Source organism: Tyto alba, unplaced genomic scaffold (assembly GCF_018691265.1).
Source record: "Tyto alba isolate M040663 unplaced genomic scaffold, T.alba_DEE_v4.0 Super-Scaffold_3, whole genome shotgun sequence".
NCBI lineage: Eukaryota > Metazoa > Chordata > Aves > Strigiformes > Tytonidae > Tyto > Tyto alba.
This window is the reverse complement of record NW_024881304.1, coordinates 7359399-7386531: the sequence shown is the minus strand read 5'-3', so window position 1 is coordinate 7386531 and position 27133 is coordinate 7359399. Positions and strand designations below refer to the sequence as shown.

At 50.3% G+C, this 27133-nt stretch overlaps 1 protein-coding gene across 1 annotated transcript in view; it reads left to right on the top strand.

Annotated features, from left to right (window-relative positions):
* Positions 1 to 638: 638 nt before the first annotated feature.
* The window catches only part of PODXL2 (podocalyxin like 2), a 33686-nt gene continuing 7191 nt past the window's right edge, over positions 639 to 27133 (top strand). Inside the window, exons 1-5 of the mRNA XM_042799732.1 lie at positions 639 to 792; positions 11321 to 11614; positions 20803 to 21692; positions 22724 to 22798; positions 25798 to 25954. Coding sequence (XP_042655666.1) covers positions 738 to 792; positions 11321 to 11614; positions 20803 to 21692; positions 22724 to 22798; positions 25798 to 25954 — 1471 coding nt within the window. The 5' untranslated portion in view covers positions 639 to 737. The remainder of the gene's footprint in view (positions 793 to 11320; positions 11615 to 20802; positions 21693 to 22723; positions 22799 to 25797; positions 25955 to 27133) is intronic.

Here is a 27133-nt window from a genome sequence, read left to right as displayed (position 1 = left end):
GTCCTGGGCGGCTTGCTGTAGGTAACCTGGTTCAGAAGGGAGGCTGGACCAGATGACTTCCAGAGGTTGAAATGAAGTTGCCCTGGGGGGAGAAGTTTTTCCAGGTTGTGAAGTGAGGCGGTAGCTGAGCGGTGAGGGTGACAGAGCGGCTCTGTGGGAAACGGACAACTGAGGAAAGGTCAGACGACGGATGTTAAGGGTTCTGTGGTCCCAGAACCGTCCCCCTCCTGCCCCGCAGCGGTGCTGTCGGGGCTTTGCTCCTGCCCTCACCACACCCGGCGGAGGGGGGCGTCGCCGGCGGGGTTCGGCGGCTCCCGCCTTCCCGCCGCGGGGGCTGATCACCCACCGCTGGCGCATGCAGCCGCGCCGCCGGCACTCGTTGGGGGCGCCCGGGGGCGGCCGCGTGCCGGGGCCCTGCAGCAGGGTGGGGGGGCCGGGCCGGGGGGGCGGCGGCGGCTCCGCAGCCAGAAATTTGGTGCAAATCGGCGGCTGCCCTCTGCCTTTGCCCCGGTGGGCGGTTAGGACCCCCCCCCCTCCCCCGTCTCACCCCCACCCCGCCGCTTCCCCCGCCCCCGGAGCGGCGGGCAGCGGCGGCGGGAGGAGGCGGCGCCGGGCGGCGGGATGCAGTGCGGGGCCGGGCGGCGGGCGGGCGCGGCGGCGAGGGGCAGAGCCCGGCGGGCGGCGGGGCGGCCCCGCTCCCCGTGAAGAGGCGGCGCGGCAGGGCAGCGGCCGCCGCCATGCAGCCGTTGCACCGGGCCCCGGCGTTGCTGCTGCTGCTGCTTCTGGCCGCCGGTGAGTGAGTGAGGAGGGCTGGGGGAGCGGGGGTTACCGCCATCCCGAGGGGCCGGCCGCCGGGACCCCTGAGGCGGGGCTGGGCAGCGGGTGGGTGTCGGTCCCCTCCCCGGGCACCGGGACCCCCGGCGGGGTGCGGGCCTGCACCCCTTCCCTCCTCCCCCCCCCCCCCCCCCCCCAAACCCCGGTAACCGCGGCCCGCGATGTAGCCCAGTTCCCTGGGCCACCGGGATCTCTGTGGGAGGCAGGTCCCCATCACCCCCCTCTGCCGCAAGCCCTGTTGACCCCCAGTTACCGCGACCAGTGTCAGGTCCCTGTCCCTCACCCCGGAGCTCTCCTTGGGTACCGGGCACTGCTCCCCACCCGGGCATCAGAGCCCTTTGGAGCGTCTGGTCTCTGCCCCGGGACCCCCGAGGGGTGACAGGGAACCGCCAGGCTGCTGGCGTGGGGGGCTGGATGCAAGTGGGTTTCACCCCGCGGGGACCGGGGCTCACCCGGGGTCTCCCGTCTCAGAGGCGGGGTACACAGCGCTGGTCCCTGCAGGGACCCCGCACACCGTGGCCAGCACCGGCAGCGCTTGCGGTGCGGGGAGAGGATGGACATTGCCCTCGATGGGACACATAGCCTGCTGCGGCCCTTCGGCGGGGGAGACCCTGCTATGCCAGGGCTGCCCCAAAACCGCCTCCTCTTGTATTGATGGATTCGTCTGGCGTCGCGGTAATTTTGCTAACTACCGCGAAACTGGCACAAAGGAAGAGGGAACCACAAATTGCTCCACGTTTCCCCAAGAGCCGCCTCTTGAAATTTGGAGGAGAGGTAGGGTGCCAGGGAAAGGCAATTAAGTGCAGGAATAATTATACTTGGAATAGTTATGAAGGGTCTGCTTCTATTTTTGAATAGTCTGGGGAAATTTCCCAACAAAGGGATCTCCCCCAAAGACCTCTGAGGCTGAGATTGCCTTCTTCCTCCCTACCCCCATCCCTTTTGTGCAGAAATCTGGTTAGTGTGGAACAGGAGTTCTGAACAGGGACATTTAAAGAGTGGGGGAGTCTTTGTCTTGAGTCATTCTGGCAGGGAGGGAAGGGCTGGTTTCCCAACCAGTCGCTGTCTTCCAGCATGACTGAGCTGTGATACGGTGACATCCAGCCCCCCTGGCACATCTCTCATTACCCCGATCTCCCGAAAATGTTCATGGGGGAATGTGTCATCTGTGGAGCCGCTCTGTTCACGAGCTGTATGTACAGTGCCTCGCCCCTGTCGTCTGGGGCTCCCTAAAGAGAAGGGATAAAGCCTTTTAGGTTTGCAAACAATAGTGAGCTTAAAGAGCAAAATGGATCAGAAAACCTGTTGGGGTTTTGTGCCAATACTCTGTGGCACAGAAGCAGTAAGCCTTTCCAGAGCTGAGCTGGGAGCCAGTTTTGTGGCTTTCTCCAGGCAGGTTGTCCGTGTTAGGGAAAACCTCAGGCACAGCTGGCAAATGTTCTTTAGCTGTGTCTCAGCAGGAGACCCGTGTCCCCAAATTCAGCCAGACCTCCACCTTCTCCACAGAGGGCAGAATGCATGGCAGGGGGAACTGCTGTATTCCCACCCTGTCGATCTGCCAGCAAGGGTTGGCCCCATCCCCATCGCTTGAAAGCTGCATTTTCTCTGCGGAGGAAGGAGATGGACCTCGTGGTGGTTTTAAAATCTGTTGGCCAAAAGGACCATAGCTGATAGTGCCTGTGCTGAGGGGAGGGTGTGTTTCCTATCAGAAGGCCGCTGAAAACTTTCTGGTATTGCTGTCCAGCTCGTGGTGATATGGAGGATTTGGATCCTTGGCTTTCCCTGTGATCCTCTCTGCTGTCCTAGCAGGGAGAGGTGTAGGGGTGGAAGGTGAGCCAGAGCTCTGAGGGACAGGTCAGTTCCTAACCTAGTGAAACTGGTAATCCTGGTGGGTTGTGGCAGCTCTGGGGGTCTGGACTCAGTTGAGCAGGCATCTCTGGGCACCTGGACTCCTACCTAGATGGGAGGTCAGAAGTGGGATGCAGATTGTGGGAATTTATAAATCAAGCCCTTTTTTACTTAGTAGCTTTGCTCACCAGTTTAGGATCTGTTCCAGTCTGGAATAATTCAGTGTGTTCTGGCCGTGCTCTTCCAGTCCTTCAGGACAGGAATAGTTAAAACCTGAGAGAGAGCTGGAGGGACTGAGTGCAATTCCCCTGTGCTTCCCAGGATCAGGAGCCTCCACAAACCTGTGGGATGGGCTGGAATGGGTTGTGCACCTCACCTGACTGCTGGGCAGCACAGGTCTGCTGGCAGTGTGTGGAAGCATTTCTCCACGCTCTAGGGTATCTAAGCCCCTTTGCTTTTGCAAGTAGGAAAATGATGTGTTTAAAAGCAAGGGGAGAAGGGAGGGAATTGGTCTCTTCCCTATTGTTGTCTCCCCAGGTGCTTGTCTGCACGGGGGCTATTTAAGTTGTTTTTTTTTTTTTTCCCCCCTTCTGCCTGCTTAGAAGATTCCTTGTTAGCATTGTGTCAGCGAGCCTGAGATGAGGGAGTATAAATCAGAATGGATGAAAATTCCCCGTAGTCAGTTTTTCCTTGGCCTCTTCAGTGCCATAAGGAAATGTTCATTTAATTATAGGCATCAGGGGTAGAAATAACTACATTAAGCCCTCAAGGGGAAGCTGCGGGGGACGAGCTGCAGATCAGAGCGCACAAAAGTTTTTCCACTTGCTCAGCATGGGAAGAAGCTCCGGCATTTTGTGGGTACCTGAGTGAGCAGCCCTGGCAGCCCTGCTGCAGGGCCAGGGGCAGAGGGGCTGCGGGGAAGGTGCGTCACAGCTGCAGCTGGCAATCGGGTGAACTTGCTTCCCGTTCTCGCTGGCTGTTTAAACACGTAATCCCAAAAGAATGGAGAGAAGCTATTTGTCAGCCACACGAGTGCAGCCCGTACAGAGGCAAAGCAAACACGTGCGTTGGTTTGTTCAGAGGGCCAAGGATGTTGGCAAGGAAGATGCGCCCTGCTGGGGCTTAGATCAGCCCCCCCATCCCCGTGCTTGGTTAAGCCCCATTGTGGTTACCACGGTTTTGATGTACGTTCTTGTTTTGGCAATAATTTTTTACTGTTGGGAAGCCAGCTTTGCAGCCCTCCTTCTGTATGACAACTGCAGCCACTCTCTGGTCTTCCTATCCTGCCTGATTTGTTGTAAAGGTAGTCAGGACTCGTACAGGTGCTTCAGGACTACCAAACCTTTGCATGAGTTTTTTTGCCTAGGATGCCTGAGGTTGTTTGGAGAGCAGAGCCTCTTGGGGGCGAGACTGCTGAGCGGCATGCCAGCGTGTGGCAGGGTGGTCGTCACTGCTCTGCTGCAGGGGCTGGAGCAGGGTGTAACCATTTTGCGCTTAGTGGTGTGTCTGGTGAGTTTTAAACACCTTTTGGAGTTTAAAAGGCTTCTGTTATATTCAGCTTTATTTTGTGTCTTGAGGGAAGTCCCTCCTGCATTTGTGGTAGTGCTTGCTCTGCCCAGGCAGGGAGGCCTTGAAGATGAAGCAGCCACGAGCCTTTATTTGGTGTGCTGGAAATCGGATTGAGTGCTGTGGAGTGCATGGTCAAGGTTGGGACAGAGCGAGAAGGGGAAGCACAGGCCCGACAAGGTGATTTTTAGCAGACAGATTAAATGCTTTGGGCCTTCAAGAGGGCAAAGGAATATGTGGGCTGTGGTTTTTCTTAGATCAGTGGCTTTCATCTTGTGGCCTGTTAACCCCTGGGGACCTGTGGACCGCTTTGAGGAGGCCTATGAAAGGTAACTGGGGAAAGAAAATTCACTTCTGCTGTATATAACTGTCTACCTAGTGCTGTTTCCCCAGGGGCTGCATCTGCCCCCCTCCCCGAGCCGGGAACTGCCACTGTCAATAGAGAGAAGCGCGGAGGAGAGCAGACGTTGCAGCATCAGAGGAGGGAGGTGTGAAGGCTACGAGACAATCTGGGGAGGGAGTGAAGGCAAACAGTCTGGGAGACTGAAACCAAGCAAGATTGTGACTCCCGGCATGAGTGGTTGAGCAAAGGGGGAAGGACAGACAGGCTTGTCTGAGTTGCTGTGACCTGCTTGCATGGAGTTTCTTCTGCGGAGATGGGTGGTGGTGCTTACAGCAGTCCTGATGTTACTGATCGTAACAACAGGAGACCTGACTCTTCTCAGCGCTGGGCTGAGGGTGCCCAGCACCCCTGGAGGTCAGGCCCCTGGTGTACATGTGCTGACAAAGGACACATCTGCAATTATTTGCAAAAGCAGGTGCATCTTCTGGCAATGCCTTGCCATTTCCCGTGGATATACCTGGGTCTGCATGCTGTAGATGTTCTCTGCTGAAATGTCAAGGGAGCAAATGTTGGCAGTCCTTTGCAAGGTAGCACCCACTCAGTACGTGCCGACATGCACACCCTGTGTTTGAGCTCTCTGATTATGCTAGCTGTAAAGATCTGGAAAACCTTAAAGATGCTGGCACAGCTACTGTATGCTCTAGGATCTCCCCCTGCAGAGTTGTCCCGCTGTAGGAGTTCTTCACCTGTGCCTTGTCCCTCTTGGTGCAGGTTGGTAAGGGTATATGCTCCCTGCAGACCCAAGTGCTTTTCCCATTGCTTTGTCAAATGTACTGGGGCCATGGGAGGGTGGATGATCTTAGAGGGACACTTGATGAGGGACCTGGTTGCTGGCAGTACAGAGGAGGATGGCAATCTGATCTTGTTTTCTGAAGCCCTAGTTGGAAATGATCTCAGAGATTAGTGACCTGGCTGGATTTGGAAGTGGTCTAGTGCAGTCTGGGAGAGCAGTGTATGGGAGCTGCGCTGGGAGAGGTCTCTTAGGTGAAGCATCCCAGTATGTGTATGGCCCATAACTCTGAATTAGCACCAAAGGGACTTGGTCTGATACGCAGTCATCCTGTATGCTTCCCTCTGCAAGCTATTGAGGGTCTGGGGTGCAGAGACTCCAGGTAAGCATGGGGGGGATCAGCTTGGACATCTCTCAGCTGAGCACCATTGTCTGCTCTTCCTCTGCTGTAGTTGGGATCCTTTTTTGTTATTTAAATTATTCGGTGTTTTATTATGTTCTGGAAGTGGTTTGTGCCATTGGCTGTTCTGCCCTGGAGTGTCTCTCTCTGCCCTTGGGCCTTGCTCTCCAGCTTTTCCGTGCACGATGGTCTGGGGGAGGGAATATCCCTGGCAGATGCTTCCCTCATCTGGTCATTGTGTTTCTGTCCTAACTGATTATCAGTAAATGACCCATTCCTGACCCAGCTCTCCTAGGAAATTACATTGTTGGGTAACTCCTGGGTTTGGGGTGGGCTTGAAAGGAAGGTCAATGGTAGCAGGGCCAGATGGATATTGTTGCGGCTGCTGCATTGGCAATACCAAAGATGCTCTGACCCCTGTCCCTGGGTACCCATTGGGTCACTGTGTTTCGGTGGTGTTGTACAGGCTCTGCTAGTTGGTGGTGAGAGGTAGGTAAGTCAGAGCGTGTGTGCCAGGCGAGTGCTCTTCCCTTCAGCAGGCTGATCCTACCTCTGTGGCATGGTGGTGTAGCCACAGCACTCAGGAAGGAGAGGTAAACCCAACCTTCAGTTGGGTAATCTGAAGAGCACACCAGCCCCTCTATAGGTCAAGCCAATGTGATGACATCTTGAGGGATGTTTGTGTGTTTCCTTGGAGAGAAGATGGAGGTTTGCTTGTCGTTAATTAAAAAGCAAGAAAATTTTAAAGGCTGTTTGACATAGTCACAGCAAGATTTTCCATTTCATCTCCCCAGATGCTTCCTCTTATATCAACTGGGTACAGAAATGACTTATTTTCTCTTTCACATATACTTCTATTCAGTAGGCCAGTTGGGAGCTTTTAAACAGCTGCCCTGTCCCATGGAGAGGTGGCTTGCCTTGTGGCAAAGGGATAAAGTGGTTCTTGGTTGACTAACATAGAAAATGCTTTGGGGTTCTTTTAGAATTGTTTAGAAATGTGAAACTGCTCTTATTCACAGCAGCCTGGGAGAGAGATGGCAGATGTTGGTTCCTCAGTTGTTGTTTTGTTTTTTGTTTTTTTTTTTTTTTCCTGCTATTGAGTGAAACTCCCCCATCTGCCTTGTCCAGGGCTGTTGCAACAAATCCTCTGCTGAGCTGAACAGAGCAAGCTTCACCACTTTGACTTGGAACCATTTTCTGAGGGGTCAGTGGGGTCAGCAACTAGCAAATTAACTTTATCTGTGTATCCTGGCTGGCTCTTTTCCAGCGGCCTTGGAAAGGTAACACTGCAGTATTATTTCCTGTTGTTGAAATTGCCCTATTCTGCTCCTTACAGAGGTGAAGCATCCTTTGCAAGGTCAGTGTTACCTCCACATGTCACCTTTGGGGGTGCTAGCAGCTGGACAGCTCGCAGCCAGTGCGGGAGCTCCCATTCTGGTTTTGGTGCTCTCTCCGCCTTTGTTCCCTCTTCCCCTTCCACCTACCTCTCCCACTTTCCTTTCTCACCCCTCCTCTGTCTGAGCTGGGGAGGGTTTTTCCTCCCGTGCTCACAGCCCTGCTGTTTCCCCGAAGGCTGGCTGCCCTCTTTAGCATGCAGAGCCTCATCTCCTCCAGGTTACGCAGAGGTGCCGCAAAAATAGAAATGAGAGACAAACGCCCCATTGAAGCAGCTGGTGAGCCCTGGCTCCGTTCCCTGCTCCCTCCCATCTACAGTCGCAGGGCTTTATTCGTTTGTGTTTCTTTATTCCTATCACTTGATATGCCTTTCAGAATACAAAACTGGGAGACTGATGGCTGATAGAAAATTGTCTAATCATGCTCCCCATCCTAGGAAGAAAATGGCTAGCCACCAATGTCCTGGGCATTAGATTTCTTCTCTCAGCTGTTCTCCCCTTCCTCAGCTCAGCTTGTGCTTTGATTCTTTCTTTGCCTTGGAGTTGACAGCTGCCTTGAGCTCCTTTATGAGATGCTTGGAAGAGAGGGGGAAGGTGGCAAATCTTGGGTCTGCTGTTTGGTACCCCAAGCCTTTGAGTTTTTTCTGCTGGTGCAAAAGGTATGAAGTGTCAAGGTGCTGTCTGGAGAGGTACTGATTTGTATGCTGGTGCAATGGTGCTGTTAGCCTGTGATATTTGGGCTGGTGCTGGCAGAGAGGGTTCCCCCAAGCCAGCCTCTGCAACCTGTGCCTGTGGATCAGGCCCCAAGGTGTTGCCTTGCTCCAGATCCGCGCCCCAGGAGAAACCTGTCTTGCTCAGGCTGTATCTATTATTGACTCATTCTTAGGGATGAGGTGGTATAGTTTTATCTTGGGCAGAGCATCCCAGTAAACAAGATAATGCAGCTTAGGGGGTTTTAACTGGGTAAACACTTCAGAGTTAAATGAGGGTAAACAAACTCCCAGGATCTGAGCTTCCTTCATGGATGGGATTAACTCTATGGGTGCCCAGGTTCACCTGCTGCAAGATGCCTGTTGCAGAGGGGTGGGCTGTGGCTGTGGCTGGGCTCTGGAGGCAGCCCAAAGGGAGTGTAGCAGATCGGAACAGGGAGGCTTGAGCTGTCCTTTGGAGCTCGTGCAGGGCTACATTTTGAGGCAGGGAGACCTGGGTGTGTATTGTGATGTGTTGACTTTCCAGCCACGTTTCTGCTAATGGGAGTTGGGGGAAACTGAGGCATTGGAGTGGATGAAGAGCTGATGTAGGATCCAGGCAGTCAGTTGCAGTCCCAACTACACCAAATTTTCCATGCGCCCTTGGACTTACCGTGGTCTCTCCCCATCCTTCTGCTCCCCTTTTCTGGATAACTTTGAGAATAATGTTCCCTTTCTCCCCCTCACTGCTCTCTGTCACGTTTGCGTAAGCTGTAAGATCCTCAAGACAAGTGCTCACTTCACTGAGCTGCACAGGGCTCAGCAGTGCTCTCCGTTAGTGATGCAGGTGTTTTGTGTCAGCCTGGGGAAGCTCAGGCTAGGCACCATCACGTTGGAGCCTGGTGAGCACCACTGAATTTGGCACTGGGGCTGGCCTGGCCAGGTCCCTCTGCATCTGTGCTCGCACACAAGAGACGTGCAAACTCTCATTTCCACCTGTGGACTTCACTGCGCGTGCAAAACTTGCGGGGAGCCGGCCCATCCCCAGGGATGCCCAGAGGCACTTTCGTTGGCTCCCTGATGCTGCAGTAGCTTCCTCCCCCTTCGATAATCTGCCTCTGTTGCCGTTGCTGCGCTGGCCTCAGCCGATCTTGCCTTGGATCAATAGAACAAAATAAATGGGATGATTGAGAAGTGCTGAAGCCTAGCCCAAGTGTATATGGGAAAGAGTAACCAATATTGGATTTTGCTCAGTTCAGAGAATAGTGGAGGAAGGTGGAGAGGGTTGGAGCAGGCAGAAGGCTTGAGAAATGCATTTCTGGATTCCAGCGTTCCCAGGGCAGGTTTGGTAATCAGCCTGTCAAGTGAGCAGCAACTCCCAAACTTTTTGTGCTAAGAAGCCAGTGTTTTCAGTGAACACACCAGGGCCAACTTACCTGCCATTGCCCCATAGCTCATCCTGGCACTTGCCCTTATTTGAATTTGTCCTTCTGGGACATAGAGTCATAGGATATAGTGGTGAGAAGGAACCTCAGGAGGCTGGCTAGTCTGTGCCCTTGCCTGAAGGCAGTTCAGCTCTGCTTAAATCATTTCAGGCCACATGTATCCAGAGCTGCATGCAGCATCCAGGTGATGTCTCAGCAGTGCTTTGTAAAATCTATTTCTAATACTTCAGGACCGTGCAAACATTTTTACATCTGCATTCCAGTGATATCTCAGAGCTGTTTCTAATACAGGAGTTTCTCCTCTTAAGACATTTCTAATGGGTGGTTTTCTGTCTTGTATCAGAAATGTTCAGTGCTAGTTCTCAAGGTTGTGACTTACCAGTTTGTACTATTTATTTTCATAATATTTCTGATATTTCCATTCTCAAGATCACCTAGCTGTACCTACAGTCTTTCTGTGCAGTGAGGATGTCTCCTCTCTTTGTGTCCTTGGCTAATTTCATTATCATGTTCCTGATTTTTGTTCCAAGGTCACTTAGGAAAATGTTAAAGAACAGCAGATCCAAGGGCAGACCTTGAGGAATTCCACTAATAGCCTCCATCCAGCACAAGCCTCTGTCACTTTTCATACACCCAATGCCTTACAGTTGCCTTATAGTTTTCCTGCTAATCGTTGTCTTTTCTTGCCTCTTGTAATTCTGCATGAGGCACTGTATTGGATATTTTACTGAAGTCCAGATGGATTAGATTGGCTGCATTTCTCTTGCCTAGAAAATCAGTTATCAAAGAAAAATACCAAATTAGTCTTAATTTCAGCTTATTCAATTAGTTCAGTTCAGTGACGAGTTCATTAAGAATTAAGAAACTGAGTATGAGCTGAGAAAGCAGGAAAACTTGTCCTTTTTTTCTTCTAATCTATGAATAAAAATCAGCTGTGAGAGGATGAGATCTTCTGGTTTTAATGTGCTGAAGAACAAAGGACTAGGAAGCAATTGGTTCAGTTCACCCAAATTAGTTACTTTGCTTGCTTAACAAAACTGTTTTAAATGTAAAACATGTTTTGGTAATTACATTTTTTCCTTATGTCTCCGTATTTCTCATGTTATTTATCGATTGAATAAAGCCAAGTTCCAGGTGCTGTTTCCTTGCATTTTGATTGAAGTTCAATATACATGTGAATGTACCTTGACACAAATCGCAATTAAAGTCTCATCTAGGAATCAAGAAGTGTCAGTCAAACCTTCTAATAGATAAAATGGAAATAACAAGGGTATAATTGTTGAAAGAAAAGTATAAAATGCAACCGGCCTCCCTGCTTAGTGTTAGGTAGATGTTTGCTGTTGGTACATTTTAATTCTTACCTGTGGCAGTCAGCCCTTCCCTATGAAAACAAAAAATGTGAATGCAAAATGAAGTTCAAATCAATGACTTAAATCAGCAAGCTGAAAATCTATTTTTAAAACATGATTAATATTGGAGATATAAATAATTTTGGCTTAAATTGGTGATATAAATAATTTTGGCTTAAATTGGTCCCCCTGCATATAATATAGCTGCAGATCAGGAGCACTGGGGTGAAATCTTCCCTGGGTGACAGTCTGATAGGAAACTGTAATTGACTTCAGCAGGCCAGGATTTCATGGCTTAAGTATAAGATGTTCCACCTCCTCTCCAGGATGGGTGATTAACAAGGCACCCTGTCCTTTCAGAGAGGCAAAAAACCTCAGAGAGGGTGAACCATCCCTGCCTGGTTGAAGAGAGGTGCCTTAGGCTGGATGACTGCTTGCCACTGATGACTCCTGGATGTGAATGCTCCTCTGCATGGTTGTGGATGTTTCCCAAAATACCCTCATTTTCCTCATCAGCTGAGAGCACAGCCTGAGAGAGGGGCAGGCCACCCCAAAGGCTGGTGTGTGCAGCAGGTTGGCCTGGCAGGAGCCAGCTGCAAGGAGAGGACAAGCCCAGTGGGTGTCAGCCCTATCTCTGATTTGGGTTTACTGTCATTATACAGGGACCTTGTGCCTCTGCCTTGCCTCCTCCTCAGAGCCAACTGCTGATGGCCTCACATCAACTTCTCTGCTGGAGTTTGCCATGATGTCCCACCTGGAGGCTGTGAATTCCCATGAGCAAGCCAGCCCAGAGGCTGCAGAGCCTGATCTTGCCCCTGGCTCTCTGCACGCTGCTCCAGGATCGGGCTTTGCCAGCGAGGAGAATGAGGAGTCCAAGATCTTACAGCCCCCGCAGTACTTCTGGGAAGATGGGGGAGAGCTCAACGACTCCAGCCTGGACTTGGGACCAGCAACAGGTAGGTTGTTTTTACCCCATTCTTCCTCCTCACTCTGCAGGGACTCTGGGGAAGTGGAAGGATGCAGGGATCTGTTTTCCTGCTTTGACACAACTGTCACTAAGAGGGCTTGAGATTAAACGTCAGCTCTATTTTCTCACCTCAGTGCTTGATGTGTCCCCAGCGAACCCTGAGCAAGTACAGGCTTTAGAAACCAAGTTACAGCTGAGCCTTTGTTTCTGAGCTGTTAAGAGCTGGGAAGAGTATTGTCTCCACCTAGTTTCCCATTACCTTGTGCCCTTCTTTCTGTCTCCTTCCTCCCTTTATGCTCACTTTTCTGTTCCTTCTTTCTGTTGCTGTCAGTTAAGCACAACCTAAAGGTCTCAAGACCTCAGCTCAGGGATCAAGGCCATTTTGGGGTTTGAGTCAAAGCTGGGTTCCCTGGGCCAAGTTCTGGGTTCCTCATTCTGAATGCAGTGGAGATTTGGTCCAAGAGAAGACAGCAGGTTTTTTCCCGTGGGCAGTTGTCCTGTTGCCTACCCTGTCTTGCCTTCTTTCTGGGGAGTCATGGCCAAAACGAGTTTCATTAGCGTTTGAGCTTGTTGCCTTCTGTGGAGTGTTTTTTGAGATCATGGAGCCCCTCATTGGCTTTGAGATGCTGTCAGGGAGAGAGATGGGAGGAAGGAGGAGGAGCACTGAAGGGTTTCCAGTAGCTTAGGAGATTATTTCACATGTTCCTGCTCTTAGGTGTCATGTGGGGCATGTATTAAGTGTTACCCAGGGGCCAGGCTTCAGCCTTGTCCCTCCTCCCTTATCCGATATCGCTACCTTCCTCTCAGCAGGTCTGACTGAGGTCTGCAATTAGAAAACACAAGTCTTGTTTTATCTTTACTTCTATTTCTGTGATCTTAAAAAAGACCTGTGCCCACTGAGGGCTGCCGCAGTGCTGTGGCTCAGGCTGCCCACTGGGGCACAGTGCACGTGATGCGGGACAAGGGGCCAACCCAGTCGAGGTCTCCAGAGCCCTTTGCTCACCAGCATTGCTGCTAAACTCATCTGGCTGTGCTCTTGTTGCCCTGTGGCTCGTGCAGGCCTGGCCGTGGGGAAGCTGTGCAGATGCTGCCTCCGCAGCCATGCCGGGGGTGGGTGGTGCGTGTTCCTACCAGCGCATCCTTGGGACGTGCTCTGGCTTAGCCGCTCTCACGCGCTGGCAGCGTGCTCAGCGGCGCTTTTATTTGCATGCCAACGGGCACCTGCATGTACTCACAGATCTGGACGTGACTTGGAGAACAGCGTGTGCTTGTGCATTGAGAGTGAGATGCGCTGGGTACCGAACCCAGCCTCGCCTCTTGCACGTGCCTCGCCCCATTTGTATGCAGAACACGCTCCCCTCTCCTTCCGTTCTTGCCTGCAGTGCTTTCCTCCATGAACAGATGTGCTCTTTCAGCTGTCCTTTACACGTACCCTGCCCTATCCACTGCCCAGCTAACCGCTTCTGTGCTTCCAAGCACTGCTTTTTCCCCTGGCCATTGCTGTGTCCAGAGCTTGTGTCTCGGTGGCATTTCAGAACCTTGGTTAATAGAGAAACTTGAATTATTCAAGAGCTGGGAGCGCATTTCAACTTAAAATTTAATTAGAAACCTGCTGTGTGTCATTTTACAATAAAGGATATTGTAATAGCATCCCTAAATTGGGCAGCCTTCTCCTGTCATGCAAAGCCTGTGCATGAGATGCACACAATCAATGGATCTTACATGCTCCATGTGTGACAGATGCCATGTGATACCTTGTGGAACTGTGTGATGACATCTGTTAGGTTATTTTCAACATATAAATCCATTAAACCGTTTCAAACAGCTGTTGTTTAAGGAAAAAAAAAGTTTATGGTATAAGTTTTCCTTATGTGAGATTTCTGTCTGAACAACAGTGAAGTGTAGCCTGGCATATATGGTAGTTCTGTCCCAGGCACAGATTTGAGACCTGGTATCAATCAAGGCACAAACCAGGATTGTTATACTACTGGAGAGATAAAATTCCCTGCTATGAAAGGAGACCTGTGCTGGCTTCTTCCTTTGTTTGATGTAAAGATATTGGGCCTGGAACTGGTCTTGCAGATAGGCCAGATCTCCTGAGATTTCAAAGATGTGTTAGTCATCTCTCTTTTTTTTCTCTTTTTTTTTTTTTTTTTTTTTTTTTCCAAATGTCCTTCTGAAGTCTGTGTGGGGAGAATCCTCTGCCTTTGTGCGACTTTGAGACTGCAAGAGATAAAAAGTAATAACAATCTGCAGCTGCTGCTCTTTTTTTTTAAGTGCACTCAAACATCCTTTAAAAATATTTCTGGAAAACATGTGGCATCTAAGGCCACCTGTTAGTCCATTAAAAAGTGAGAACAAACTCCCACTGGCAGAGCACAGCTCAGCCTGGGGCTCTGATTCTCCTCAATAATGTGCTTTTGCTGATTTATGCTACAGAACAGTAAATCTATATTGACAATAGTGAGCACCAGCCTGGGGAAAGGCCCTGATATTTGTCTCATTCTGAGTGTGCACAGAAGTGCACGCTTGCATGTGTACTAACCCATGCACAGCTGCTACCCAGTGGAGCTGCATCTAAAAGAGATGGATTAGATCTGGTGGGAATGTAGATGCCATATCCTTATGGAAAGAAGCAGCCTGTGACTCGTATTTCAGCCAAGAGGCAAGTCAGTGGAGCTATGAACCTGTTACTTCTGCATCTCACTGCCTTCAGGCATCCAGAGAACCCAGAAGCTTCTCAGGTTGTAGTTTGGGTTTGGCTGCTTTGTTTCACCTTTGGTATCAAATTGGCCTGAGCCACAGATCAACCCTGAAGATAGAGTGGGCCTGCAGGGACTTGCATCTGGCCCTTCCTGTCCTCTTCTCCCTTCTTCCCACCTTCCCCATCTTGTTTTGCCTGGAGACTTCCAGTTCCCCATGTTATCCTACCGTCACACTGGATTTTCTGGGCAACAGATGCAACCTCTCTTCTAGCTTTAGGGCTAGATGATGGGAGCATTAGGGCTGCAGGTCCCTTTAATTCCCTGATTTTTAGTGAAGGGCTTATATGTTGGTGTATCCATCCTGGAGCGCTCCCTGGTTTGCACCTCTCACTGTTCTCCTTTGGTTCAGAATGCAGTGCCCCATGTGTTCCCTTTCCCATGAAGGCTCTATGTTGAGCAAGCTTAATCATTATTTGCTGGGAAGTACAGGCTCCCAAAAACTTATGCAAGACTTGTGAATGTCTGGTGAATGAAGGCACTTAGTCCCTTTCCTCCCCTGTCCAACAGCTGAACCTCCAAGGATTGGAGTGCATCCTCACATCTTCCAGGATGATGGTGGGCTGGCACGAAGCTCACTTTGTTACAGCCAGGGTCTGCTTTTTTTTAGCTCCAAGGCTGTGCATATGAAGGCCAAGGCATGACTGTGCTTGGAGCTATCAAATCTAGTCTTATAGGTTGGTGATTCACTAGGATGGCATGTGGCACTTTGGGGGGGGAGGAGGGGGAATTGTAATCTTTTAATTATTCGTAGTAATTAGCAGAAGGGACGCCTAGGAGAGTTAGAATGAGGGATAGCAAGACAGACAAGTTAGAAGGACTGTATTTGAAGAAAAAAAAAAAAAATGGGATAAAATATCTTCCATCCCTAATTCTTCTCTGACAGTGAGATTCACTTCCTTCCATGATTAATTACTCGCCACTGGCCAGAGAGATCCCAGTCTCTCTCAGCCTTACTGAAATCTGCTGGGTCTTCATCCAGACTGACAGCAAATCTGCAGTTCTTAGTACTGTGTTCAACCCAAGTATTAATGAAATGAAGCACCTGGTAAAGACTATCTACATAAGAAGCTTAGTGCTGAGCAGCTCCCTGCCTGAGCTCAGCTCCCAGGGTGCCTCTTGTTTACACCCTGGTTTAGTGTACACTGACACATTAGGTGATCTATCTCAGGACAAGCCATCTCAACCAACATGTTGCTGGAGAAGGCTGACCTGTGACAATGAGGGTTCCTCTGTGCATAGTGTTATTCTGGTGCAGCTATACCTGACCAACTCTGTTTGGGTGAGGATGGCTTATTCTAGCCTTATTGGAGTTCATACACTGAGCAGGAAAAAGGCACACGGGGCTATTTGGGAACAGCTGTAGCACTTGCTGCCCAGTCTCTACCTGAAGCCAATTCCAAGCACAGTGAGACCTAACCACTGTGCTACCCTGGGTCTCTCCTTTAACTATGATCTCTTTTGTGTGTGTGGGCCTGTCTTGGAGTTGTAGGTAGTAACTTCTCCAACCTCTTCTGGAAGATTAGGATATTAGCCCCAATTGGCTCAATTCCAGCACTAGTAATTGCATTTTGCCTCTTTGAAATCCCCCTGCAGTTTCAATCAGATGGAGTATGCATTTTTGCAGTAAGCCTCACTGCTCTATACTGCAAAATGATGAGCAGATACCCCCTCAGACCTGGCTGCATTTTAAGTAGTGAGTAGAGAGCACCTTGCACTTCCCAAAGTTAGCAAATACTTTAGTATGAATGATGCTGTCAGGCTGTGGTGTTGTGGTGGAAGCCCAGGAATGTTCTTGTCTTTATTACAGTGCCTTCTAGTTATCAGTAATTCAATCACTGGTTAACATGATCTTCCAGTTTAATCCAATAAAGACCTTATGGTCAGGTTATATGTACTAAAAACAATGAAGGTCATCCTTTTTCTGAGCTGTCATAGTTGCTTTAAACATCTAATAGTGGCAAATACAGGGTAGGGAACCTTGTAGGGCGGTAACTGAGACCAGCTTTTCTGAATGAAGGAGAACCAGAAATATAATGAATTAAATGTCTGGCTGGGGAATTGTGCTTTGGCACAGTGCCAAGTCTTGGCCCATCTGGTGTCAGGGAAGTTTTGGTATTGATTTCAGAGGAAGCAGGACATCGCATAAATGGCAGCTCTTGCAGAGGTTTGGAGCTCATGTTCACCTCTCCCAGGACAAATCATCGCCCCAGGCAAAGGAAATTAATCTGTGCGACCCAGACCTAGGTCTGCCGGGACATGCAAAGGGCAGGACTTGGAGTGGCAGGAGGTCTGTGCGAGATGGTTTCTTCAGAAAATAGTGCCTGAGGGTCTTTGCAAGAGAGCTTGGAAGGGAAAAGCTGGGGAGGTTGGGGGAGGTGAAAACAGCTGGATGCTGCAGTGTGAGTAATATTGCTACTGATGGAAAGCATTAAAGGGCATAGCTAAGGATGTGGTGGCAAAGAGGTGAGGTGGAGGTGTGGAATTTCATATAGGTGAACCAGACTCCCAAGGGGATGGTGTGACTGAGAAGCTCCGGGAGAGTACATGATATGGAGCTGTGGCTGCCCGCTTTGCTCATCTGGTCCATCCCTGCTAGACTGTTTGGCCAGAGATGCTGGGACAGTTTCATGGCTCCGCCAGGCAGTCCTCTTGAGCTGTCCCCCTCAGTGATCAGGCTGCCTACATTGTGGCATGTGTCTGGAAGGTGTACATGGCACATGCCACCTCTGTGTGTGGCCACAGGTTCCTCTTGTGCTCCAACCTACTGCTGATCTTGATAGGAGACTTACCAGACCCTGGCGCGGAAGGCTCTGATGGTGTTTGCAGCTACTGCCTCCTCCCTGCTCAGGCACCCTTCTCGTTGTCAGTGCTCTGCTTCCTCGCTGACATTTGATGAGCTGATAAATGAGCCTGATGAATCTGGCATTACAGCCAGCTCCATAATACCTGTCTCCTTTAACAGAAGACCCTGCCCCACTTCTGCAGCAGGAGCACAGGTCACCTGAGTCTCGCCTCTCTGTTCCACAGTTGCTGTTTCTCTCTGCAAAAGCTGGTGGGGCTGGAAGTAGATAGCACTGGCATAGCTACGTGGGAAGGTTTGTGGGTGCACTTCCATGTGCCCAGGGCAGTGGAGCCAGGTGTAGAGGGTCTGCTGAAGGTAGAGGACAACCAAGTGGGCCAGTGGGTTATTGGATCTAGAAGACCACTTGCTGAAGGAGAACTGCTGGATGAATGTTGGAAGGAACCACTAAAAATGGGAGATGCCCTTTGAGTTCCCTTGGGGCTGGGGAAAGGGGGAGTCAAGAGAAATACTGAGAAGACTCTTTGCACGGGAAAGCTCTTAGCTATGCATTGCACAGATGAGTTGACAGAAACCACCTTGTCTGGAAGAAGCCTTGGGAAGAAGATGCTGGGATCATACCAAGGAGATGGACAGTGTGCAAAAATTCCTTCAAATCATAGAAGAGGGATGTAAACTAAAAGAAAATATGAGTATATTAAAGAGACCTGATCTTGAGAAGTGGACAGACGCCCCTGGTAGTGAGACAGTGGGAGGTGATTCCAGACAGGAACTAAGTGTCTAGGTGGAAGGAAGAATTGACTCACCATCCATGAACCTCTGAACCTGGGAAGTGATTGAACCCCTTTGGGAACTGGGTTGTATGGAGAGCTTCTTGTTTTAAGGAGCACAAACCAGCACAATTCTGACCAAAATGCTCCCAGCTTAGCATGCAGGATAGTGGAGAGACTGGTGGCAAGTGGGGATATTAATTAGTAGTGAGTGTGAGGATTCCTGTGTCTGCTTCTACCTTGTTGATCTGTTGGCCCAGAGAAGCAGCCCAGGTTTCAGTCTTTGTCTGCCTTGTAAGACAGAAACCTGCTGGGAGAGAGTGGGATGGGTTCTCCTGAGATTTCATCGCCCGGGAGAGATGGCAGAGGCAGCAGTCCTTCCAGCATCCTTAGATCTTGTTGGTGGAAAGGCGGCATGGCTGCACCAGGCAGGGCTTTCCCCCATGAGAGTTAGCTAATCTGTGACAGAGCACCTTAAGAAAAGGGCGAATGTATGACTTCAAAGGAGAGCTGACAGGCCAAGAGCATTTCTAGCTCCTGTGGGGCAAACCTCATTCTGCTTTTTCCTGTTTTTTCTGCTGTGCCCATCTGTCAGTTCTTGCCCTCCTCCAGGTGGGAAGAGAGGAGATGCAGAGGAGTTGAGAATATCTGAGAGTGTCTTTAGGCAAAGGAGATGGCAGATTGGATCACTGATCCTTGAAAATAACATCTCATCTGACAGGCCTTGTTTTAAGGGGCAAACCTCTCACTTTTTGCCCACAGCACATCAGGGCAGGCAGGGTTTCTGCTGAGGTTAGTGGTTTTGGTGCAAACCCTGAGTATCCCTGCAGCAGAAAGAACAGCAGAGCCCTGGGAGATGCACTAAACCTTCACCATCTGTCTGAAGAGGGTCCTGACCTAACGTCCTCAATCCTGTGGTCTGTGGCTGTTGCTGCTGTTAATGATTATCTATCGAGCAAGGCGGTGACTGTGTCTGCAGACACTGGGATGTACAGCTGTTGGTAAGGACCTTTGGGAAGACTGGTGCCAGGCAGTGGAGGGGAGCTGTTTTTTTTTTTTTTTGTATGTGCTGCTGCTGATTGCTCTTACCAGCCTCCTTGGCCTCTGAGGGAGCATCAGCAGGTAGGCTGTTGGGTAGCAAAAATCTTTTAATCCTCAAGGTCCTTGGGTAGAGTCTCAGTCAGGATGGGTTCTCTCTATTGAAACACAGTGACAAAGCAGACATTGCTTCCGCCTGCGGTGGTCAGTAGTTCTCAGTGGCCTGTTTGCAGCCAGAACTGGGAGACAGTCACTGCATCATGATTCCAAAGGTCGGCAGCTGGATCACGGTCATCTTTGGGCAGGACCTGGAGGGAGCTGCTGACAGCATGAAGTGAATGAGCTGTGGGTTAGCAAAGCCACTTGCCAGCTGAACAGGAGCATCTCTTTACCTCCTGCTCGGGATGGAGGGAGCAGCGTGGTTCTCTGCTCAGGAGGGATGGGGAGGAGCATGCAGGAGCAGCACGGGCAGTCCTGCTTGCCAGGGAATATCCAAGGCAATGGATGTGTTTGCTGACATGACCCTCCCTGCCTGGGAGCTCACACCCACTCTGGCAGCAGCAAGCGATGGATTGGAATCGGGGATGCATGGAGATTCCTTGTGCAGATATTCCTCTGTAAGGCATCCAGACAGCTGCTGCCCACTATGCTCAGTGGAACATCTGCTTTGGCAGGCAGGAGTGGAGGTGGGGGCCTTGGGGATTTCAAAGAGTCACTTAACAGTAACCATAGACAGGGCAGGGTGCTTGCTTCTGGCAGTGGAAGGATCATCTTCCCTTTCTCAATCAGAATATGAGCTGTGCTCATCTTGGGGAGGAAGAGAGTTAACTGGCATGCAAATTCCTGAAACGGAGCTCCTCGATTACAGGCGATTTCTCAAGAAAGATGAAGGTTGATTTATGCCTGCTGGATTTGTGACTGCCACTCTGAGCTTAACATATCTGATCTTACAGAGACTCTCCTTATCCTGGGATCTGAGCTCCTTGCTGGGCTTCTAGAAGCCACTGCCTGCTCTGACTTTACATTTGTGAGGTGCATCTTCTCCTTCAGCATCTACAGTTGTCTAGCAGCATCATGTTCATTCATGGTCAGAGCCACACAGAGCGATCAGGGGCTGAAGTTGGAGGGAGGGGAGTTAGATTTTTGCGCCCGTTTCTGGCTTCTGTTTCCCTGCAGCAAAACTGTTCCTTAATGACACGGGAGTCTCATAATGCAGGTGTTTGTGGGATGACTCTTCTGCTGTGAAGTGCTGTACAAACTGAAGTTCTTAATTTCAAAGATGCCCAGGTTGATTCAGGTTTTGGTGGTATTACTTCGATGTGCCAGGGAGTAGGATTTGGTTTGCTGTGCTTTTGTTTCTCTTCCTAGTATTTCCCATTTAGCTTGGAGCTGACTGCTTCTACCACCTTGTATCTTTCTGAATCCCATCTGAAATGAACCTCTGGGTCCCAGCCTGATTGCGAACACTCACAACCTCACCTTAAAGTTGCCAGGTGTCAAAACTATTATTTATTATTGGCTGTGAAAATGCTTCCGGACAGAAAGGAGTAGGGAGAATGAACATGTGAATTACCCTTAGAGCAAGTGGGTTTACTGGGATGGGAGAGGGAGCTGGGGAAGTGCAGGAGCTTGCACTGCACTTGTCAGATGGGATTGTTCTTTTCAGTGGCAGGCTACCTGCTCTTAGAGAGTCTCTGCCACTTGACCCCATCTGTGGCTAGACACATATAATGGGTCCAACTGTCTGCCTTTCAGAGTTCATTGTTACTTGGGATGTGACATGAAGTCTTTTGGATCTTTTTAGATTACAACTTTCCTGCTGCATCTCAGAAGGCCCTGCTGAAGAGGAATGGGACACAGGTGAAAGAGAACTGGGAAACAGCCACTGTCCAGCCACCGGCAGAATTTGTTGAGCCTGACTTGCACACGCCTTTCTCCAGCACACTGGAGGAAGAGGAGGGCCTGCTCCCTATAGACCACTCAAGAGGAGTGGAGAGCCTCCAGACCTCTGAGCCAGAGGTTACATCTTCTGAGCCAGTGGGCCAAGAGGACTCCTTCCTTCTGTTTTCCACAGCTTCTGCCAGGCCAGGTATTGTGACCGAGGCATCCGTAGGAGGGCAAGAAGAGGACTCTGTTCCACCAGGCTTAGACCTTGGGAGCAGCATGGGACCAGGTCTTCTGCCTGTGTCCTCTATTTTTTCTACTACTATTGCTGCAAAGTCTCCCAGTGTTTCAGAAGAGCCATTTGAGGTGACAGCCGGGGACATATGGGCTGTTGGGGGAGCAGATTCGGAGCTGACTGTGGCTACAACAAGAGCAGAGCTTGTGGAGACCACAGTGGAGGCTGGTGGGGAAGAGCATTCGGCCAGAGAGGAGGTCTCAGAGACCATGGTGGGGTGGGAGATGCTGGAGCCCACACTGCTAACTGAAATGGAACAGACAGTGGAAATGTCTGTGGGGACATCCTTTTCTGGAGGCAGTTCCCCAGGCACCCAGACTCTTTCTGGGAGTGAGCAACACCCCACTGCTTCTGCGTCTCCGTGGGACAGGGCTGTTGAACCTGCGCTGGATCCCATTTGGAATGACACCGAGTCGGCCACTGAGACTGTGGCAGCAGAGAGGAGCTTGTCACCACAGGCTGGGGATGCCCGCATGCCCATGCTGCCAACAGAGCTGCCCTGGGACTCAGCACAGGTAGCACTGGGAGTAGGGGGGTGGGTGGGAGCTTGCACTGGAGATACTTGGATACTTTTTCTCTTGGGGAGGTGTTTAACCCCTTAACTTCACCCATGTCCATACGTCTGACTGGAAGTAGCTGCTTCTGTTCACCCAGACAAAACTGAATTATGGGGAGAGTTTTTCACTGAACTTCTTAAGGGTATCCATCATCCTTGGTGAAAGCCCTGCCCCCTCACATCTTCCCCAGCAGACTGCTGTACAAAATCCTGCTTCTAATAAACACCTGCCCTCTGGGGCATGCACAGCAGTGAAAGCTTGTTTCCTCAGCCTGCATTATTGGAAGTGTCAGGACAAAATCAGCCGCAAGGATTTCTGGAAAAGGAGTGAGAAGGAAGTGCTATTTTTGCTGCTGCCTGCAGGGACCAGATGCAGAACAGGTGGAGCAGGGTACAGTGGGCTGTGAGGATGTTGGTCTGGAAGAGCCTGTGGGAGAGGAGGTGTGAGGTGAACTGCAGTTCCTAAATCCAGCAAACTAGCAGCTGGTTAAAGGATGATAGGTAGCAGGAGCTGACTGATCAGAAAGTGGTGGGGAAAGCTTTTTACTTTGCTTTCTGCCCCACAGTACTCAGGACCCTGAGCAAGTGACTTAGTCCCTCTGTGCAGCCAGTCCTGCCTGCAAAGTGCTACCCTGTGTCACCAGTTTAAGGACCACAGAGGCTCCTGGTTAAGTTTTGTGTTAAGTGCTGATCACATACAGAATAAGGCTGCAGGCTAGAGAGCTTTCCCCTGAGTACCTGAGTCCTCCTGGAGTCTAGATAGAGGTAAGCTTGGCTGTGGTGCAGTAACCTTGTCCCTGCTCCATGTGCTAGTACTGAAATGGTGATTCTTCATTAATACAGAGAGTTAGAGGACAGTTACGTCCTTTGAGAAGCACTTCTCAGGGGTATGGCACAGCCCCTTGCTCCTGTCCCTTGTGTACCCTGTGCTTTCAGCAGGAGAGCTGCATTTGCTACCTGAACCCAACTGTCTTTGTCTTGTCTCTCCAGGTGATCTGCAAAGACTGGAGCAACCTTGCGGGGAAAAACTACATCATCCTGAATATGTCGGATAACATTGACTGTGTAAGTCAGTCCAAAGAGATTTGATGTCAAGGCGGGCCCAGGGAAGTGGAGGCAGGCATAGATCTTGCTGTCTGCTTTCACTACAAAACGTTTTAAAAGCGCTAAATTTCAACTTCCCTAGAGAGGCTGTGGAGAGAAGGGGAGGACAAAAATATTCCTCTTCTCTAAAAGGGAAAAGAGTGGATCGAGAGAGAAGATTTTGTTCAAAGTCTAGAACGTGACAGTCCTATATTGGGTTTTGACTAACTTCTGTTTGCTAATCTGTGCCAGTCAGTACCTGGATTGTCATGAGACATGAGAGCTTTTAACATTGCACCTCTTACTGGTAGGAAAGGTGGCAGGATTGAAGTGTGATTCTCCTTCCCTCTCTTCCTTTTCCTTCCCCCCCCTTCCAGGGTATAGTAACATTTCTCTGATGGCTCAGAGGACTCCCCATTTTCTGTGTGAATGGTTCCATGTCAAGCAGCTGTCACTAAATCTTCCTTAAGTGCCTCTTCTCCCCACCCTGTTATCTTGTGTGTTATCTGGGTCTGTTAACCAGCCATGCTCTGCTAATCCAATGCCTGTCCATCCATCCCCATAAAGCTGAAGTTAATTCACGAGCCCAGAGCCTCTTGTGGATCTCTGGTAAAAGGGCTTGTTCACCTCTGCTGGGCCTTTTATCAGGCACTTTAAAATCAGTTGTGAAAGGCCTGGGGTCAAGGTGCCTTTCATAATTTTAAGAAATGATTACGAGCCTGACAGCCCAAGACAGAAATGTTTCATCGGGGAATGGTGTTCTGGCCTCACATGTCTGCACTCTTACTTTCTGTGGCTCTTGCTTTGGGCAGAGCCGGCTGGTTTTGTTACTGCAGGGTGGTTCTGTGGCACTGACCTATTTCCACTACTGATGAGTTGTTGGGTTTTTTGTTTGTTTGTGTGTTTTTGGGTTTTTTTTTAGTTTTTTAAGGTGAACTTTTTAGGGACAGGGAAAACAGGGGAATTCCTATACACAATAAAGCATGCTGACTGCTTTAAGAGTAGATAAAAAGTCAGTCTCTTTCTTCCTGATTTAGGCAAACCAGTTTGCTCTTTGGAAGATTTAAAGTATCTCTGCTACAGTTCACAATTGCAACTCAGAAAATCAGTCCTGAAAAGAGGAGTCCTGCTGTCCTGTTTCCTCCATGTCCTAGTCCCCCTTGCTATTTCTCCCATCTCTGTGGAGTTTAAATGCCGGTGAATTTTGTACTATGTAGTAGCTTCCTTCCTGTGGTCACTTGCACTTGTGTTCTTTAAGCCACTGGAAGGGTGAGAACTGAAGAGCAAATGTGCAGATGTCTGTTGACCGAATCGTGTCTTTACTGTTGAATCCTCAGTTCTACCTTGTTGAAAGGAGACAGTGCCATGGGATGGGCAGGAATTAACTGTTTTTCTACTTGATTTCATGTTTCAAAACATATTTCCCAGTGAATCATTTGTGCTGTCCTCCCCTTTATTCAAAGGGACACTTGTCAACATACATATTCAGCATGAACATTGCTTCATTCCCTGCCTCCCATTACCACTTTGCATGGCTGGAGCTGGAATCAAGCTCTTCTCCTTTCCACTGATGTTGATGCAGTTTGTTTCCTAGCCGTAGTAATTTGCTCAGTTTGGGCAACTCACCTACCCTTTGCCTGTCCCTTTTGTTTTTTGGTTTCTGTAACCAAACCCTGTAGTGTTTGGATTTCCAGGGTTACAAGGAAGAACCTGCATTGCAGATGCTGTGGTTTAAATTAGTGCGAATGGGGATTCCTCATATATTTCCTATGTTTTGATGCACTGATCTGGTGTGGTACCGAGTCCCACTGAAAAGCTGAGCGACATGGAGGATGCTTAGCCCCTTCCAGAGGGTTGCACCTTGAGCTTTAATATTCTCCACAGCACCAAGCTTTTACCTGCTGTAGGGATGATGTCTGTATTGCTGGGTTAAGCTGGCAGCCCATGTAACTTCCTAATGGGCTCTGGGCAAGACGGTCACTTCAGTCTCTCTCTGGACACATCGCCCACTCAATATACCTGGGAATTTTGCCCAAGTGAGGACTGCAGGATCTGACCCAACAGTGGTACCTGGCTATGTATTGGGAGCTGACCTCCATCTCGGTGCATGTGCATTTAGGTTCCTTCAAAGGTCCCTTTTCTCCACCACAGAGAATTTGTCAGTGCTATGCAACTTCTGCTTTCCCCATCATTAGAAACATCTCACCTCTGTCTTCCATCTGCTCCTGGGCTCAGCTGCTCCCCCTTCCTCCGCATCCCCCAAAACAGAACAGCAGGCTGGCAGCGGGGCTGTGAGCTGGAGCTGCAGCTGAGCAGCATGGCACTGCATCCCCGTGCTGCTGCTCCTGCCTCCCCGTGCCGAAACCCATAACCTGATGAGAGGAAGCACTGGCAGGCCCTTGTGATTCAGGCCTCAGTCATCAGTGTCTTTTCCAATTAGGCCATTTTCGGCACAGGCCTGTGCCTGCCCTGAGCGCTTCAAATTGCTATGGAAACAGGAGCTCTCCATTTTATTAATCATCTGTGTGGCCTTCAGGTTGGCATGGCAACCAGAGATAAGAATAGAAACACAGGAGTGAGAAAGCAGCAAAGGAGCCCGCCGAGGGATGGCTGGAGCATGTCAGGCTGAGCGGCACCCGCTGACCCAGCGCTGGCTGCGGGGGAGCGCCTGGCTGCTTCCTCTTTGCCTGACACCATTTCAGGTTTCAGGATCTCTGTGTGCTGGGGGAGCTGGGCTTGGCATAGTGTGGGGTGTATGGCAGCCGCCGGAGCCCAGGAGGGAGGGTTGGTGCATCAGGAGACATGTGTGGGTCCAGCCTGGGACACTGGGGCTGTGTGGGGAGTGTTGCACCAGATTTAGCATAGCCAGCTTTTGGGTACCCGTGGTTCAGGGGTCCCAACCGTGCAGCCATGCCAGCTCTGCAGTGCTACATCTGCCCTGTTCCCACCATGTGCTCACCAAGGTTCCTTTCCTGTGGCAGGAGGAGTTTCGGCTGGAGAGGGGTCCCCAGCTCTTGGCACTGGTGGAGGATGCCTTCTCCAGGCAGGCGGACGGACTGCAGGACCGCTGGCTGATCTCTCTGAGCAAACCCAATGAGAACGACAAGCACTTGCTAATGACGTTGGCAGGGGAACAGGGTAAGTGCTGAGAGAAGGAGCCTTCCCGTGATGGATGGCTGTATTTAAGGGGCGCTCAAATAGAGATGCTCAGCCACGTTGGAGCTTTCGCTCTCCAGTCCGTTTCAATCCCATCAGTTCTCAGTGTTAACTGGGTTTGAGGGATGGAGAGGGACTGTGGATATAAGACTCTTTTTCTTCACATCCACCTTCTGGCTTGTCCCTCACTGCTTTTACAGAGCTCCATCTTCTGCACTTTGCCTCCTGCTTTGTTCACTCTCTGGATTGCCTTCACTCGAGCATCCATCAGCTTTCTCCCAGTGCTTGTATACTCTCCTCCGTGGGTAGGCCACTGCAATGGCAGGACATGACAGCCTGCTCTTAGTTCACTTCTTAACACTTCTTAAGTCTTGTCTGAACTGGGCCAGTCCTGATGGTGCTTCCCCTGCATCCCCAAAGAAACAAAAGCTGACAGTGAAAGGTGGGCTGGAACATTTTCTCATCCCTTTTAATCCCCTTTTGGTAGGGGGGGTGCTTTTCCTGTGCTGCTGCTGCCTGCTTAGCAGACAGCTAATGATAATGTTGACATTATGGCCTATAAGAAAAAGACCCAACAGTATTATGAAATGCCCCACAGTGATAGGAAAATAGAGCTAACATTTAAGTGGTATTTGCTGTACTGATGCCTTAAATCATTACATGTCTCCCAAACCCTTGGGCTGGAGCATGTGCCAGTGAAAAGACTTCAGTGAACCTTTGGTCTTCTAAACTAAAACATTCATGTCATCCTGAGAGGGGACATCCTTCTTTCTGGAGAATAAAACAGTTCTGAACTCCAGAAGCACAGACAGGCTGGGAGATATCCCCAAGCTTAGAAACCTCAGGAACCAAAGTATTTTCTGCTCTGAATAATCAAGCTTTTGTTCAGTTCCTCTATTTACTGCTGTTGTAAGTGAAGGGAGAAATGGGCCTCAGCCTCTAAACCCTCCCTGACTGCTCCTGTTGTCCTGGCTTGGAGAGCATCCTGGGAGCTGTTAGGGAAGGAGGGTCCCAGGCAGGGGTGGCTCAGTGTGGGCTGGTGGCTCTCTGGCTGAAGCTGTCTCCTGCTGGGAGTGGAGTTGTCACAGCACATCTGCTTCAGTCTCTGCTGTTGTGCCAGGCACACCACTTTGCCAGGGTGCTCTGCAGAGCAAAACATGC